General features: G+C 26.7%; 1 protein-coding gene across 1 annotated transcript in view; it reads left to right on the forward strand.

The window, feature by feature from the left end:
* LOC113560777 (hemicentin-2-like) overlaps positions 1 to 18,537 on the forward strand; it is a 324,533-nt gene that overhangs the window by 32,022 nt on the left and 273,974 nt on the right. Inside the window, exon 2 of the mRNA XM_026966838.1 lies at positions 11,361 to 11,553. Coding sequence (XP_026822639.1) covers positions 11,472 to 11,553 — 82 coding nt within the window. The 5' untranslated portion in view covers positions 11,361 to 11,471. The remainder of the gene's footprint in view (positions 1 to 11,360; positions 11,554 to 18,537) is intronic.

Below are 18,537 nucleotides of genomic sequence, written 5' to 3' on the forward strand. Positions count from 1 at the left end.
AATATATTATAATATTGCCGATAATCTTTTCCAAGGTAAAAAAAATGTGCATTTTAGTTTATGTGCTTTAATTTTTTTCCTCATTTGTTTATGACAAAACTTCTATTGTTAATCCACGATCTATTCTCAGGGTAAAACGATGTTAACCCGTGTTTAACCCATAGTACAGGTAAAAAATGTTATTCAAAATCAAAACACCCTTCCATCTCAAGAGAAATTCACCTCATTTTTTATGTTTGATATTATTACGCATAATATGATATATAAAATGACTTTTTTTTCAATTACTTAATCGATTTTCATAACATAAACAAAAACAATCTTTTTTCATTGAAATATTACACAGTTTCTATAAATATTAAGGATATTTTTTCAAACTATAATGATTCCATAAATCTCAAAATATGACTTACTAACTCAAATAAAATATTTTAGTAATTATAATTAATATACGATTGCACTATATTTATTTTACAATATTCATTGTTATATGTCATGGTTAAAATTATAAAATGTATTAAAATTATTTCTTGTTGTTCTATAATAAATTATATTTTTATATATTATAGAATAAAAAACTGTATTCTTTAAAATTTTATTTGGTATTGAAAAAATACTAAATGTAAAAATTAAAGAAAATTGACTGCCTTTCACATGGCATATTTTACGAGTATGACATATATCTGCCAATAAAATAGAATTAGGTTAATAGTTTTCCAATCAAAAAAAAAAAAAAATAATAATAAAAATATACTTACTTATGTATATTACAATTCAGATCAATAAAACATTAACTTTCTACCATAATATAAGTTTTTCTAGTAAAACTACGGTCATGCATAGAAAAAAATAAACTCAAACCAATTAATCTTTACAGAACAGCAGTTATATTTTGAAAACAAAAATGGTCTGAAACGTAAAATTCGGTCGGGTCTTATCGATTTTGTGTCGTAATTTCGTTAGGTTAGGTTAGAAGTTTTCATAGTTGATATCACTGCTAAGATACATTTCAAAATAAAGACTTTTAATGATAGAAAATCAATCCAGAAAATGTACCTGAACGAAACACCACAAATTTTGTTCTATTTTTATTTAACTTTGCGTTGTTCTAATACAAGAAACAACATTGATAAAGACGAATAAAAATATAAACATATATAATCTAGACGTTTCATGCTTGAATTTATCATTTTTTTGTGGTTCACCAAATAATATTTAATATTGGTACTAAAAACTTCCACGTCTAATTTATTTAGTTCCTTTCAAAATGCTTAGTTTGCGTAGCAGGAAAAAATAATAAGAAATTATACTAATAAATTTGTGTTTATTCGTGATTTATAATAGTTCTAGCAAACTTTTGCCACAAACATTTTCTTTTATCTTCATCGTTATTACCACCGGGATAGTTTTTGGCTCTTTCCCCAGCAATGACTTCTGTTGTCCGTAACTGGCACGCCGAGAGCAAGTTTTCATGATGCGATTACTGAAATATCGTCTGGACAACTTGAATTGTGGTGAAAAAAAAATATATAAACATAAAATGTATAATATATTAAACAACTAAACATAAAATAAAAAATTAAAGAGACCGTTTTTGGTATTCTATGAGAGTACTTCGTCGTGAGTTAGTTTTATTTTTTTTTTGTTCATGTAATTATTTTTAGTATGATAATTTACCATAATATTCTCAAAATAATCATAATCTAAATGGTATAGTACTAATGTCGCAAAGCCATGTGTTCGTTAATATCTATTTTATAATGATAATATTATTGAACTGGACTTATACATTTATATAAATTGCATACATTATTTATACTCTCCATTGTAAGGAAATTGAGTGGTTCTACACATCATTTCATCGCGAAATTTTATAAAATTAACATATTTTATAACAGAATGTAATTTTTGACAATACATGTAATATAATATTTCATACATAATAATAATGTGGTTATAAAACGGCTGATTATGAATTCAATTTTAATAGGTATAAAAATCATTAAATCGGTAACTAAATAATGCTGAATAAATGTATAATAATTTATACTTTCAGATATTATTACACTGCCACTTTCATTATAGAATATTATATAATTTTAAATATGATTACGTTTATAAATTATAATACTATACAATTTACCAATATAATTAACATATGCAACTTTTTCTACATTCTATCGTATAATATATTTTATGATAGTTTTCACCATTTTAAAGTTAATTAAAATCTAAAACTCAATAATAAAACATGTTATGAGTTCTCCTTTATTTTTATACAACTTAATTTATTTATATTTTATAAAATGTGATCTGTTATAGTTGTAAATTGTAAATATATTTAAATATTGTTAATTGGTTTTTAAGCGTATTTGATTTAATTGAAATTATTTTATTTATAAACATTTATGAACATTTAACACAATACTTATTGGCTATTTTACACGCCATGACGTTAATAATTTCAGTTGTATTCGTATATAATATTTTTTTCCTATGAAGATATGTACCTATTTTGCCTATACGATACGCCGTTTCTATATTTTGCAATGGTGAATAAATTATAAAACTTATTTTTTTTTTAATTATAAAAACAAAATATATTTTTATTTTAAATTATAATAACATTATCAATCACATAATTGATGTCGATAGTTCAAATAATATTATATAATGTAAAATATACGTATAAGAATAGTTTTTTGTTACGTTTTATTAATTATAATAATTATGTTTTTTTTTTAAATGTGAGAAATAAAATATTCTACGACACATATTATAATTTCGAGTTGAATTTTCTTAAAATTAAACTACTTAAGTATTTTTTTTTTGAAAAGTGGTAAATTTTAGCTCAATTTATAGCAATGTTTAGACTCTAATTCAAACGGTATATTTTATTCAGTATAATATTTTAACTTTTTCTGAACGATGTAATATTAAATAAAAAGTTTACATTTTAGTAAATAGTGCTTAAAATATAACCTCGTATTATGAAGTTAATTTCAAGAAAATGCAAATTATGACCATTATTAATATTATTTATTTCAAAACCAAATCGTAAATGCAGTTTAGATATTATGTTTGGTGAATAGTGATACTAAAATATTACAGAAAATATTCTAATATTTCTAACTAAACGACATTATTGGTCAAACAAATTATTTGCAACTTTTATTTATTACATTGTTTAAGGAGAAAATGTAATGCATGTTATAATTTTAATTTGTTTCGAGTGAAATTTTTGAGTTCTTAATGTTTTGTTGATTTTATTTAGAATTGTTTTTAAAATGTCCATTCATTAAATTGATTAAGTGTTTAAAGGTATATATTTTGCACTAAATATAGAATAAGATAAAGTTCAAAATATCATTTTTCATTTTTCATGAACTAGTATCTCCACTTCATTAGGTTACCTATAAAGAAATTGTAAAATATTATTTTAAAGATCAATATTAGAAATTTCTACACTTTTACTTAATATACAGTATGTGTCTGAAATTATTCATTTTATAATGCTGTTTTCTGTAGTTGTCCTAAAATGGTTAATATGATAATAAAATGTTAATAATCGAGGTTAGATAATAAGTAAAAGAAAAATAATAATAATAATATAATTATGAATAGTTTCACATAATAATTTGATTCATTAAAATATTACTAGTTATAAGCAGTGTATTTTCCAAGAAAAAAACGGTTTAATTAAACCAAAATTTGTTTATTTTTAAAATATTCTATACGACAAATTCACATAAAATGTAATTATTTTATTCGGAAAATAACTTAAAACTCAACATAAATATTAATGGGAGTTGTATATGAAATAAATTTCTGATAACTATTCGAATAAACTTAAAATATATACTATTGAATGTTTAATGTATCTTTTCCGTATTTTGAATACATAACTATACATCATTTTAACCATATCGATATTATGCGATCTACATTAAAAAAAATAAATATTACTAGCTATTCAAACCTATCAATAATTCTATCGATTTTACGTGATTGAAATTTATTTTTTGACATATAGTAGAAGAATAATTGCATGCACTTTATTTTAGTTTATCAAAAGCAACAATGTTTTTATTAGCGGGCAACTGTTAACATTTAGATTATTTTGAATAACATTTGAGTTTCACGTATCACAAATTTACTCGTGTCTAATATAAATTAAATCAACATAAATGTTATTTTTGGTTTATGAACGATTTAAAAGCATACCGAGTTTATGTAAAAATATACTTTTTGTAAAGTATATTTAATTGGTATAGGTTATAAAAACTGTGTTTTTTGTAGTACTTCTTCTAGCTAAAAACTGAAAACATCTCAAATCTTCCATGATTTTTTTTAAGATAAATTCGAAACAACTACAGTTAATATAAAGGATAGTATAATGGATATACAAAAACCAATTCTCGTTACAATCCTTGTTCGTCTGTAAAAGTTTAACATTGATTTTAAACTTAAAGACACGTCTCATTGAAACTCTACAATTCCGATATCTCATTTTTTTTTCATAGACCAATTGACCATTAATGTTTTATGACCAATGATTTACAATTATTACTTTAGAACAGTATGCACATACTAGGTTTGTATCAATTATTCAAACAGGAATAAACTATGGTTAGGATATTCGTCTTCCTTAGCTCTAAATTAAATACTTAATAGGACATTACTGCTAAAATAAAATATTTTTCAATCGTTTTGAACAATATAAATGTGATAAGAATCTTTTTTTTAATTAAATTGAGAATGTCTAGAAAATAACGTAATATTAGTTTTTTACTTATATGTTTATTTTAACTTAATGCAGTACCTACCTAACTATATTTTAATCATAAATATTTAAAATTAAATTATAATTTTAAAACTGTACATTTTTGTAAATTTTAAAAATTTTATAATTTTCTTTGTAATATTAAAATCGTATTTAAAACTTCTGAGAATCACTATAGATGATTAAATTGTATAATAGGTCAATTTAATCTTATTTTAAAGTAACAGCGTAATATGCATTATTGTGAACTTCAATTTGCTATATCGAATTTTTGTAAGACGGAGATAACATTTATAGGCGTCTTCTTAATAATAATATAATTTAGTTAAATAGAAGGCATAAAAATCATATTTATTAAATTCAAGCCGAATACTATTAGTGACCTGGGTATGTTAAGAGTTTCTCAACGTTGGCTGAGAATATTCAGGATGTCAACGCTCAAGTACCACTTTAACATCATCTTTCACGTAAAACAGAATAAAACCTTTCAATCTACCTATTTGAAAATTACTTTCACTTTTTCATTGTAAAAAATCACTCTCAATATTTTACACCGAAAATATGTCCGTTGTTTTGTAATCTCGATGAAACTCACGGGTAAATATATATATATATATATATATATATATATTTTTAATACGAGTATGAAATACGTATTATTTTAATATGACAATACTCGACAACAATGGTGTCACAAAAATACGATAAGACTAAAGAATGTAAAATGGTGCACGGAATAACGTAGTGGGAATTATAAATATAAGTATTATACGTATACAAAAATACCTAGAATTAAGAAAAATAAGTACAACAATGAACTCAACGCATTATAATAATAATATGTATCGTCGATTTCAGAGACGCACTTAAAAATTCTACTACAATATTTTAACGATTAATTCAGTCAACCACTATAATTCTATCATAATAACAGCAATAGCAACAAAAATAATAATAATAATAATACATTTAAATACAGGTATACCGCGATTGCAGAATATAATAAGACCTTGGAAAAACATCCCTTGGCAAGATAAAGAATATTTCGAACTATTTGTTGTTGTTGTTTTTTTTTTTTTTTATCAAAAGCAATTTAAACGATTGTCACGAATGCGGTGTTCGCATGTTAATGATCTTATCGTCAGCTAGATCGGTTCAAAGAGTCATTTGCGTAAACCATAAGCAAGAAATGAACGTTTCGTTTTTCATTTCAAACGCAATAAAATATAACGTGTTTCATTTTTCCGATATGACATTTTAGTCACGTGAACCGTTCGTATTGCAATCCGGAATGTTTACATCGTCGGGATCAGATGTAAACGGTTAGGTACATATTCGATCGGTATCGGTTATCGGGCAACGTCATTACCGGAATCGTATCAATCATCACCGCTGACACAAAAAGTCACAAACTATTACGCTCTTATTTCATTTCATTTTATCACAATTAAGTGTTATTGATAATAGTTTCGGGTGATTTATCTGTTGAGAGTTTATAATATATGATTTGATTATAACTAAATTGGAATCCAGCCGAAATCGGTTAAAAGTTGAACAAAACCCATTTTTGTTCAATTTTAATTGCCGGCTAAATTTTACGAAATTAATTATATAATTAAACGGAACAGATAGACGCCTTAAGGGCATTACTGAATAACTTTAACAAATCCAATAATTTTATGAAAACCGTATCAATAGCAATGTAATAACTAGTTATATTTCATTAAAACACAGTTGATTAAAATATTCACATCTATAATAAATTAACGTACATTATTCCTTATAATTTCGAATTTATTTTCACTAAAAAATAATACTGACTAGGGTTTAATATTATCATAGTTTGTTCACATTATCTAAGATGCAACTAATAGTTGAACGAAATATAATGAAATCAGGAAAAAGTCAGGATAAAAAGTTCACAGAAACAGAGCCTAGAAAAATAAAACAAACGTAATTATCTATTCAAAATAGAAATGTTAGAAATGTATTTAGGTGCATATAATGTTTAATTAAAAACAAATTTCACATTATATCTCAGAACTTATGATAAATAAAAATTACCGTAGATAATATTATTATGCGTATTATTCATAGAAGTGTTACATAATAATGTAATATTGATCAAATTCTTCGTGTACGGCGTATTGAATGTTATTTTTGAATTTACATTTTTTCTTTAACTTTATTAGGTTTTTAAATTTACCGTATCTTTTACGCTGCTTCTATCTGTTGTATCGGACCATTTGGGTAGAAGATAGCAAACTATAGTAAAAATTTAAATCGTGTAATCAGCCACATAAAATCATATTCGACTAAATAAATGTATTTTTATTATTGGTGGGGATAGGATAACAATGACTTATTGAAACTATACGAAATTTTAAATTAGGGATGGACCTAGCCTTGTCAAATCTTATAACATTTGTGAATATTACCCCAAATAAACTAAAAAACAATGATATAATATATATTATACCTATTATCAGAAAAAAAACTAAAATAGGTTATAGTATGTATATTTTATCAATTATACATTTTTATATGTATGTCATATGTAGTAGAGACAACTGTCTAACCTTATAATATACTTGAAAATTTGTAGAATTATCAAGTTCGTAAAAATAAAACAGTTTAATTAGTCTGCACATTAGTCCTGCCCTGGACCCCGCGTTAGAAAAATATAATTAAATTCCGAGGCCTCGCCAGAAACCCGCGCCTTACGCCACCTCAAGGCCACAAATCTTCCTGTCCTTACCATCTGTTGACGACTTTCCCAATCGGAAGTTGATGACTTCATCGAAATCTACTTCCTTTCACACGGGAGCGGCTTCCACGGTGTTCTAGATCGCACCGACACCACTGCAGCCTTGGCCCAGGCGTCCACCGGTTTTACCGCCGTTTCTCTCGACCACCATGTCGGCCGGGATGGCGGCGGCGGTGGCATAGGTCGCAGGTGCAGTCCTTCACTGTTGGCGCCGCCCGAATCCCGTTCGGTACCAAAGACGAGTTCGTGTCGACCAACTAAGATTAGGTTAGCTTGCGTATGTTGCTCTGAAAATTTTGAGAATAATTGTTCAGTGTAAACTTGGCACTTGTTTTTAATTTAATGTCATGATCAAAAATATTGTTTGAGAAGACTATTTTAGCGGTCAATATAGTATACAATTTATCTCAAACATTCCATCAACCCGGTACTCGTTTTTGGCATTGTATGTTTTTAAAACAGTGACTTAGTAGAATTAATGCAACAAGAGATTACTGGACGGATCTCCATCCATAAATTTGCGTAAGCAATAATGACAAATATATTTTAGTGGCACTCTGACGTCTCAGCTTGGTGTTTTAAGACATGGCTCCTTGTGTACATTAAAATTAACTAGATATTATATAAGGACGGAAATAATATTGAGCCTATACTCAGGATGTTGTTGTTATTACTCCACCTGATATACGTGACTTATTATGTGTATGCTTTTAGTAATTTTACTGAAAAATCACATACGGGTTATAAGTGTGTCCCAAAGTAAAAAATAAAATAGAAAACTTACATATTTCACTGGTATATTGTACGGGCTGTACAATCTAACAATATAGTTACTTTGTGATGTCTTTCAGTGGTTGTTACAAACTTGAAGACTTTAAATTAATGACAGATAAAACTTTTTTTTTAAAATACGTCAATTTCGAACGAGAATAAAAAAATGTTTAAACTTTTTATTGGTACACCAAATATCATAGGCACGAACTCCATTAAATATCCTATTATTTTGAAAAAAATAATAAGTCTTTCTAGCTCCCGTGTTTTTAGAATATTATGAGAAATAGTGTTTCTAATATTAATCAACATAATATGAGTTTTTAATTGAATTTACTGTTTTATCATATAGTCTATCGATTGTAATTCAATTCTAAATTAACTGTAATCACTTACAAAATAAATTGGCCTAACTAGTTATTAAACTTTAGTTTAAAGTAAATTCATGAATATATTTAATGCGTTATGACAAAAATTATACAATAAATTAATTCTTAAGTATATCGAATAGTAAATTTAATATAAAAATGATTTAATAAAAAAAATACATTATTTTAAAATTTTTTTAAGGTATTTAAAGCCTTATTTAGGTATGTATAAGTATTACTGATAAGATTATTATGATTTAACATATTATAGAGTCAATATATTTTTTCTAATATGAATTTATTATGTATATAAAAACTTCAATGAAAACAATAATACATAAACGAAAGACTTATATTATACTTTAACATACACTTTAAAAACAATTGTTTTTTAGGTAAATACAAATAATTTATTGAAATAATACAAATAAAAAACTTGGGTAAATATTTTTTTGCTGATAATATTTACAAAACTTATCTTGCGGAAATATACAAAATGATATGTATCTTCCATGTCGAAATAATCAAAAGTTCGAAACATCTCATTGTCACAGAATGTCATAAATGTAGCACACATTTTTAACTCTGTGCATTACGAGTTTACGTGCACGTGCGCTGGTGCGCGCATGTTTTGTATAACTACAATAAAAAGTGTTTCTAAAATGTACATCCTTATAGATCATAGGATGAACATATTCAGTGAAGTGGTTCAAAAACAATATTTTCAATATGATGAGAGACACGGGTAAACTGTCACTCCGTAGTTTTTTCATTATTTGTTGATTTTCCTCGAGTCCTGTACCCTGTTATTACCCACTGACACCTGCCAATATCTGTTGATACCTGTCAATATACACTGCCAATATCTGTCGATATCTACTACCATGTGCCGATAGCTGGTGATATTTGCCGTACTTAGCTTTGTGGTGTCTATCGAACGCTGAAACATTGACCTATGTAATGTATTCGATTAAAGCACTAAAATCCCATCAACTATATGGTTCAAAATAAAGGGGAAAATAATTATTAGGTGACGTGTTTTTCGCATTCAGACTATGCAGAAATTACAGTGAAATATTTACTTATAACATTAAATCGCGTTTTACGATGTTTTTATGATAGATAAAAAAAATCTATGAATATTTCATGATTGAACAATAAATCACCGAGTATATTATTCATCTCAATAGTTGTAGAAACGCCCCGTTTCATATTATTATAATACGAAAGTGTGTGGTGTTTGTGTACGTGCGATATGTCTAATAGCTTGGGTTTGCTGTTTATGGCATTATAATCGACATTGACTTAAACCTTATTATATTTTGTTATTATAAATATTCATCAGAGAGCAACTTACGCGCGTAAATGTTACCATTCGCAAAAAACGCCTACGAAACGTGATGGAACGCATAGAGGAAAACCGCAACAGTTATAGTCTGTGTATAATAACGAGACGTGATTTTATTGACGACAAGACTAAGTGCAATGTAATATATTACAAGGTGTTTAGTAAAATTATTAATATTGCATTAATGTGATATAAATGCATAGCTGCATTTGATAACCCTTTGACTGTCGATTACTTTAGATGCGGCGGAGAGAATGCTTTAGATTCATCTATTACAATAACGATAGGAAATGCAGGTACGCAATAAAATACGGAAAACGGTATTTGAAGCTATGTTAATAACAACAACTGAGGATTCGTTACGGACATAGATATGAACTGAATTTGATTAAATTCAATTAGTTGTTAACACCTCATCCGTTAAGTCGAGATTATATACCCACTAACTGTTTATATAAAAACAAATTAACCTAATAGTTATATAGGTACTATATATTATAAAATGAATATTTGTTGCTTGATGAAGTCGGTTTAAATTTATTTTGTCGTCTATTCTTTTTTTCAAACACTCGTGAAAAAAAAATATATATACTTTATTCGTTTAAAAATTCCTCGAAAACAATTGTTATGCCATAATATTAAAAAAGTGCACTCATATTGTGTCCTACAAACAACACGCGAAAACGAGTGTCAAAAATTGCTTCAATGTTATTTAATAAGAAATTTTGAAAATTTGCTTTGATATTAGATTATTCTCATTGTGCCACGAACAAGCAGACAATAGACTGCATAGAGTTAACACTTTTTAGAATGTTAATAATTTAACAACGTTTTATGGTGATAATTTGCATTTCGAGTACTGAATAAATGTATCATATATTATAATATAAAAGTATAATGTATCAGTCATATTTGACACGTGGTTTGTTGTCGTGTTACAGTAGTTAAAAAAAAATAATGCATTATCAAGTTCCATCGCAACACTTAACGACGACACGGCTTTTAAACGTACACAAAAAAGACATAGTGTATCCATTGTAACAATAATAACCGTGAACATTTAATAAAACTTTTTTTAAAAATGCAAAACAATTCGAGGGAAAAATATTTTAATGACAATAAAGTGTAACGTGTATAACGTATTAACACTAGTAAAACACGTTAAAAACTCAAAATAATTTTTTTTCTATTACATTATAATATAATAAGTGTAGCACCTTCGTGGATCAATTGTTTTGTTTTTATTTTTTTGAGGGGGAGGAGAATTGATTTTGAGATACCTAACATTTCGCGATATTATATACCATTTTCCTCTGATTTCAGATCACGTACACTGTCGATGTTCGCTATGCCAGTGGTCATAAACGGTCCCAGCGGTCGTCGCGACGCGTGAAAACAGCTTACCAAACGTGTCGACGTGATCGCACGTGCACGATGAGGCCGTTCGTGGTTGGCGTGGGATTGGCACTGCTGCTGGCCATCGGGACGTTCCACGGCGCCGTATGTTCACAAAACGGTAAGTAGGAAATCGGTCTCGATAAAATAATTTATATACGTATCGTCAATCACGCACATCCACAGGCAGATATCGATAGTTTTTTTGCAAAGATTAATATGACTAATTAAAGACTAATATGGAATAATACGAGAATCACGTTACTGATAACGTCGTGTAGTAATATTTTAATTTTAAAAATAGCTACAATAAGACGTATTGTAGAAATAATTATCGTGTTCACTGTAAAAATAATCTGTTTTTATGAAATAGTATTTTTTTTCTATTTTCATAACAGAAGGATTGATAAAAACTATTATTTAAAAAAATTGTAGATGCACGTCAACACTGTACAGGTAATTTACGTTAAACTACAAAATATAGGTAAACGTAGCTGTGACACATACGTATTACAAGACACATAAAAAAAAAAAAAAAGAACGAGAAAATTATCAATAATTAACTACCAATTTAATGTATTTTACTTTCGCTGAGTGTTATAATATATTAGTATCTATTATCTTAAAAACAACCGTGAACCAATGATGGCAATCTAAATAATAGATTTGTATAAAATTTTAAGAAAATTCAAATTTAAATATTAAAAGTGACTTGTTAGTTAACTGTAAGCTGTAAAACTGTTTTTAATTTATATGAAATATTGGTTATCGATATTTCACTGTACCTTGATACTTTACATCTAGGTAAGTCTGGTACGTGTTTTTTTGTATAGAGAAAAAGATAATATTTCTTATTTAAAATGTTCGTTTGTATTTGTATTTTATTATAATATCGGCGTGTAGTTAGCTAATTAAATGGAATGTAGTACATGTATTCCATGTGTTCGTGTGTACATATTTCACATTGTTTAAAATACCACTGAAAATCAATTTTAATAATTTTTATTAATCATGATATTTATTTTCGGAATTTCATTTTACAACAAAAGTACATCATCAGATTGTAAATATGTTGTTGAATGACATTTTTATGACATTGTTCGAGTTTTTTTTTCTATTGATTAAGTTTAATTATATAATACCAATTAGTTATTTGGTATGGTATAATAATTAATTCTGAATAATAGATAATTATATTTATTATTATTATTATTTACTATTACTTGAATGTTTTGATTAAGGTATTTAAAAATATCCTAGTATGGCGATGGTGATGAAGTATTAACAAACAAGTACCAATTAAAAACAGATTTAAATACAAAATTCAAAGTATCTTACAGGCCCCGTTTCAATTACGCTATTGCGTTTTGCACGATTATAAAAACAAATAATAATATTTTAATATAATTCATTAAATACATACTAGTGAACATCCTCTAATACTGATTTTAAAGATAACATTAAAAGAGGAAGATATTTTTGAAGGAAATTACAAATACATTTTTTAATAATTTATCTATTATTTATTTTTATTTTATTTATAAGTACAACAAATCATCTTTTGTTCTTTTTTAAACAGCAATGATTTACCGATTTCGCATGAAATTATGCGCCTCCTCGTGTTTTTTGAAATATAATATAGATAATATTATTGTTTATATATTATTACTGTAAAACTATTATAGAACGAGTAATCACTTTTCTAGTTGTGTTTTACAATAAAAAATCAGTGGACATGTAATATGGTTTTTTGAAATAAATAAATACAAATAATAATAATAATAATAATAACGGTAATATAAAAATCATAAAATGACCACGCGCGACTATACAGCAATCGACAACGGATAACGCGTCGTTCGTTCAACTGTGCCGCCGTCGGCTTACATTTGATTTAATATCCCTAGCGAAGTCTGTCGACCAAGTACGACGATTATTCTCCGTGTATTTTATACCCATTTCATACCCGTTGATTTTTAATATCCGTCCTGGATGAATGGGGTGGCCAGGAAAAAAAAAACTAAGAGTATCGGTATTAGTTGTACACGCGAATACGACCGTAAAATTCAGTCGACCGGAATTTATGACGAAATCCGTAACGGTGCGAGAATTAAAAACGACCGTTGGTTTTTGTTTTATGATACTTTATTGCGCGTTTCAAAGTAATATATTACTTCGGCGCGGACTCGTCCCGGGCCTATAATACTATACACATGAAATAATAACGCATGTTTATTATAATAATAATATTAATGGTATTTTACAATTTTTTTTTCCTTTTTGCCGTGTCAGTCTGACAAAAGGGAAAATTAATTATTTACTCTGGAAAAGTAAACGTCGACTCCGTTTGGTCTTATACCGTTCAATTCGTTTGTGTGTGTGCGAGTGTGTACAAAAACCATAACGTTTTTATTTTGTTAAAAATATAATAATATGTGGACATTTTTTTTTATAAACTCAACCGGGAAATTATTGAACGCTAACGTCGTTTTTATTTTACATCGATATCAACATATAATGTACTTTTATCTTTCGGGAATTTTCTAGAGGGACCCTATTATTTCTTACGACCGACTTCTAGGCGATATACGTGTAAGGGATTTACATGGAAATAAAATATATATGATAGCAGTCTTGCCACGTCTTGGAATACTCTTTGTTTAAGTATGTATGATCTCGAATCCTTATGCCACGAGGCCGCATTAATGAACTGCTGTAAACCGTATAAAATAAATTTGCCTCAATAACGCCACAATACTTAATACCTACGTATACGATCTGTGGTTTCTATTTCAACTATATTCCTATATTCGTATTACATCATGAACATTGCGGTTGTTTAACAGTCGTCCAATTTTGTATACAATACGTTTTACATAAATCCACGCGACGATACGTTATTGAAAGTTCATCATTCCTACATTACGATTGTATCATTCAAATATCTTTGATCATTAATTAAATCCAACCTCGATCGCTAAAATGCAAAATAAATGTTTTATTCTATTTCGTTTGGATAAGGCAATCAACAGCAGATATCTAATATCAAGTATCTCTTTGAACGCTAATAAAATAGTATTATTTGTTTTTTGTTTTAATCTCTTTTACGTATAAAAAAATAAAACATTACTACATTACAACGGCACTGTACTAGAATCAATTACGATTAATCTACAGATTTGTCTTATCCATCGCGTCTCGTTAGTTAATAATTTCTTGCTATATTAACTAATGTTTATATTAGTTCAGAGTTTATGTATCCAAAAATAATTTGAAACAACGATATTATCTATGTAATATAATAGTCATAAAAAAATTCTGAAAGGCATCAACTCGTTTACTACCACAATAAAACGATTCTTCGGTAGAATCGTTTTTGTAACAACATTGACGTTAGGTCGAAAACTGTGCATTCAAATTACGTGACATATTTCGTTTTTTGGTTTGATGACGCTATTTATAATAGTCCACCGATAAATAATTATAGAGTTCTGATTAACAAAGCAAAAACAATTTTAACCATTGTTTTTTATTCAAAAGAAAATTAATAACAATATTATGGTACACGTGAAATAAAAATAACTATTTTCGTATACATAAAAAAAAATAATATAATATAATAAATTCGTTGTTTTTATAGTTAAAAACATTCAATTTCGATTTTAAGTAAGATTATTAAATATATTTATTTTATTAAGAATTGTATGGTTTTTGTTTGAACTTATTTAATAATATGTATGTAGCATATTATTTAGAATTATCAGTATTTACGTATGTTTCCATAAATTTTACATATTTATACTTTTTATAAATATTTTGAGGAAACTAGACACTAATTTAAGTTAGTAAACAAATATAAACATACCGTTAATTTATATGAATAATATATTTTAATATATCGTTCAAAATGTAATACATAAACCTTATCGAATACGTCAATAAAACAACAACGCCTTATTTAAAAAGCATAGTACATTTTATTTTATAGTTATAATATTTATCGAAATAATTGACGTTTCAAAATTTAATATTTCAGGAATATCATAATGATGAGTTATTTGTTCGGACATAATATTATTAAATACCTTTAAATCAAAATAAATTAGTTTGCTGAAATTCTTTTTCGAAAATTTCATATGCTCAATAACCAGCTTTTAAGTAATATAATAAATATCGTGCTTTAAACGTATCCCATAGCAGTATGACCGGAAACGTGACGTGGTTCAGGAAGACGTATACTCAATTTTTTTTTTTTAAATCCATATGTATTCCAGATTTGTTCATTTTCTAACATTTCATAAGGAATATTTTATCATTTTATTTTAATAAGGTATAATGTGTAGGTATAGAGTGATTTATGTTATTTTAGAGCGGATGACACACGGACCTGAACATCGTAGGATGTTCAGGTCGGACACAGGTTTAATCCCGGTCAGGATTAAATGGTCCCGCTCAGCGACGTACAAGTTTTGATTTAATACGGTTTGCATTCGCTTTCTGTGCCCCGAACTAACCTTATACTATTCTATGTGGTTGATGAGCGAAAAAATTATATAGCAAATAATATTCACATTCGATATATTACATAAATATACGCACTGTACGATTATTATTTAAAAAATAATTATTGTATATCGTATTGCAATAATAACGTTTATAATAATTTAATATTAACACGATGTTCAGTTCTGGAAATGACTTATTTTATGGTTATTCTATTGTTGTCAATCACAAATTAAATTTGTTTATAATATTCAAAACAAATATATTAAATATACAAATAGTTTGAAGCACAGTAAAATTGTTTTAACTAATATGGTATTGAGAGTTGGGTGTGAAATTTGTAACGGTCTTATAATGATTTGTATGTTTATTTATGTCTAGTAACTTAGTGAAACAGAAAGATTAAATTTAAAAATATTAATGATCGTTTCTAATAGAACATTTCCCCTAGTTAGTACTATGGTGAATATTAAACATAGGAAATTCCAGCACTTTATATTATTATAAATTTTATAAAACTAAGATAAAAAAATAAATAAAAATAACATGAAGGTGAGAATATTTTTGTAACATCTGTTTATGACAAGTTAGATTTTTATTTCGTTTTAAATCAGGATTAATACAGGAATAACCATGGTTACGTGTTCATTTCTAAAAATAACTATATTAGCATTTTCTAAATACTACAGAAAATTTTTTACCGCATTTTTTTAATTATTTATTTGAAATGTTTTATTTTTTTAATTATTTTTATTTCTTGATCCATCAAAGAAATTATAAGATTGCTCATAAGTTTAACTCTCGTGCAATCATTAAATATATCAAATATACATTTTTACAAATTCTTAAAAGCGTTGAAGTTAAAATTTCAATAAAATTAATTATTGTAACAAAAAAATTATTTCTAATAATTATTCATTTATACTACGAAGTACAAACCAATTCAAACTTTTATATGATGCCTGATATTGATTTATTTGTAAATAACAACAATAGGTGGTACATTATATTATAATAATACAATATATGCAATGTTTTCGGGAAAATTAATTTTTCTAAAACCTACATAGGCCAGTCAAATTAGAAAAAAAATCAACAAAGTTCGGAACTAATACCCCTAAAGCTGAATCTTGGTATATAAGTAGTGTATAGCTATCATATAAAGATACTAAAAGTCTTGACACCTGCCCCTTGTGCGTAGCCTCTCACCCCTCTTCAAAGGGTGCCGTGCCCCTTTCACTGTTTTCGCCTATAACACGACAATTGAATAATATAAAAATAAACCTTCAATAGTATTATAAAGAAATTTTAACATATCCTCAGTAATAGAAGCTGCTAGAACTGGTCTCTGCTCAGAATTGTTTTTCATGTTTAATAACTATTAATTATCATTATATTCAAATTTAGCATATCTATTGTAGTGACTTACTGTCTAACTAATTGATACAAAAAACATTCAAAACATACTATGCACTATAACGAGTTCAACGGATTTTTAATTGAACACAATTGAATTATTACTATATTAATGTCTCGATTGAAATGTTTATGATTACGGAATGTGCAAGGGAAAACTGTGTAAATACAATTTGTTTTTTTGTAAACTTTTTTAAATATTTCAACCATAAAAAACCTTTACCTGCCTTCAAAAGAAAAAAAAACTTTAAAACAAACTTATTTAATTATTTGAACTGTTAAATTATAAAATAGAGTATATTTGACATTTTTAATCAAGTTTTATGTAAGCATTTAAAGTTCAAAAAAAATGTTCTTACATAATTTTCTAACGGTGTTTTTTCTAAGCTGTATAAACATAATATAGGTACATAATATTTACCTTCTACATTTTCAGTGTTTTAGAATGCAGTAAAAGTTACTATCCAAAGTCATTTAACATTTTCTATATAGAAATTGCTATTTTATTTCATACAGTTGGTAGTTGTTAAAATATTTGGCGTATGAGAAGTATTTTTATTATTGACACCATAAGTTCAACCCTGAATTATAAAAATGTAATATGTAATAAAATATATGTGTTTGTAAATATTTATTTATATATTTCATGTAATATCAAAATATATGTACCTCTTTTACATTTTTTTTCTTGAAAATGTATTATTATGTTACATAATATGTATTAATACAACTAGCGTATTTTAGTAAAGTACAATGTTGAGACATAATTAGTGAGTTGCTAAAAAGGCCATGCATTGATTAATGGAACTTCAAGCAGTCGGAAAATTAATTATTTAATTGATAGGTCGTTGTACTAGTTGCGTTTGAGAGAACTACCTGGAATAGTGGAATTATGACTAAAACGATGAGAAAAATTGAAAGGTTATGCTATTAGTTGGCATATTTAGTACTAACTAGGTAAGCGGAATTCCTTATTTAAATGATAAATAACAATGTTAATTATTTTGTCATAATTTAAAAACATAAATAATGAGAACTTAAAACATTTACGTATATTATTTTGTTATTAATTTAATTATACGCAATGATATTTTTTATTTTTTAAATATGCATAATATTATCTATTAATTATAGTATAAATCTATTTTTACTGTTTTATGTTAAATATAGAGAGATATTATTACAT

Source organism: Rhopalosiphum maidis, chromosome 4 (genome assembly GCF_003676215.2).
Source record: "Rhopalosiphum maidis isolate BTI-1 chromosome 4, ASM367621v3, whole genome shotgun sequence".
NCBI lineage: Eukaryota > Metazoa > Arthropoda > Insecta > Hemiptera > Aphididae > Rhopalosiphum > Rhopalosiphum maidis.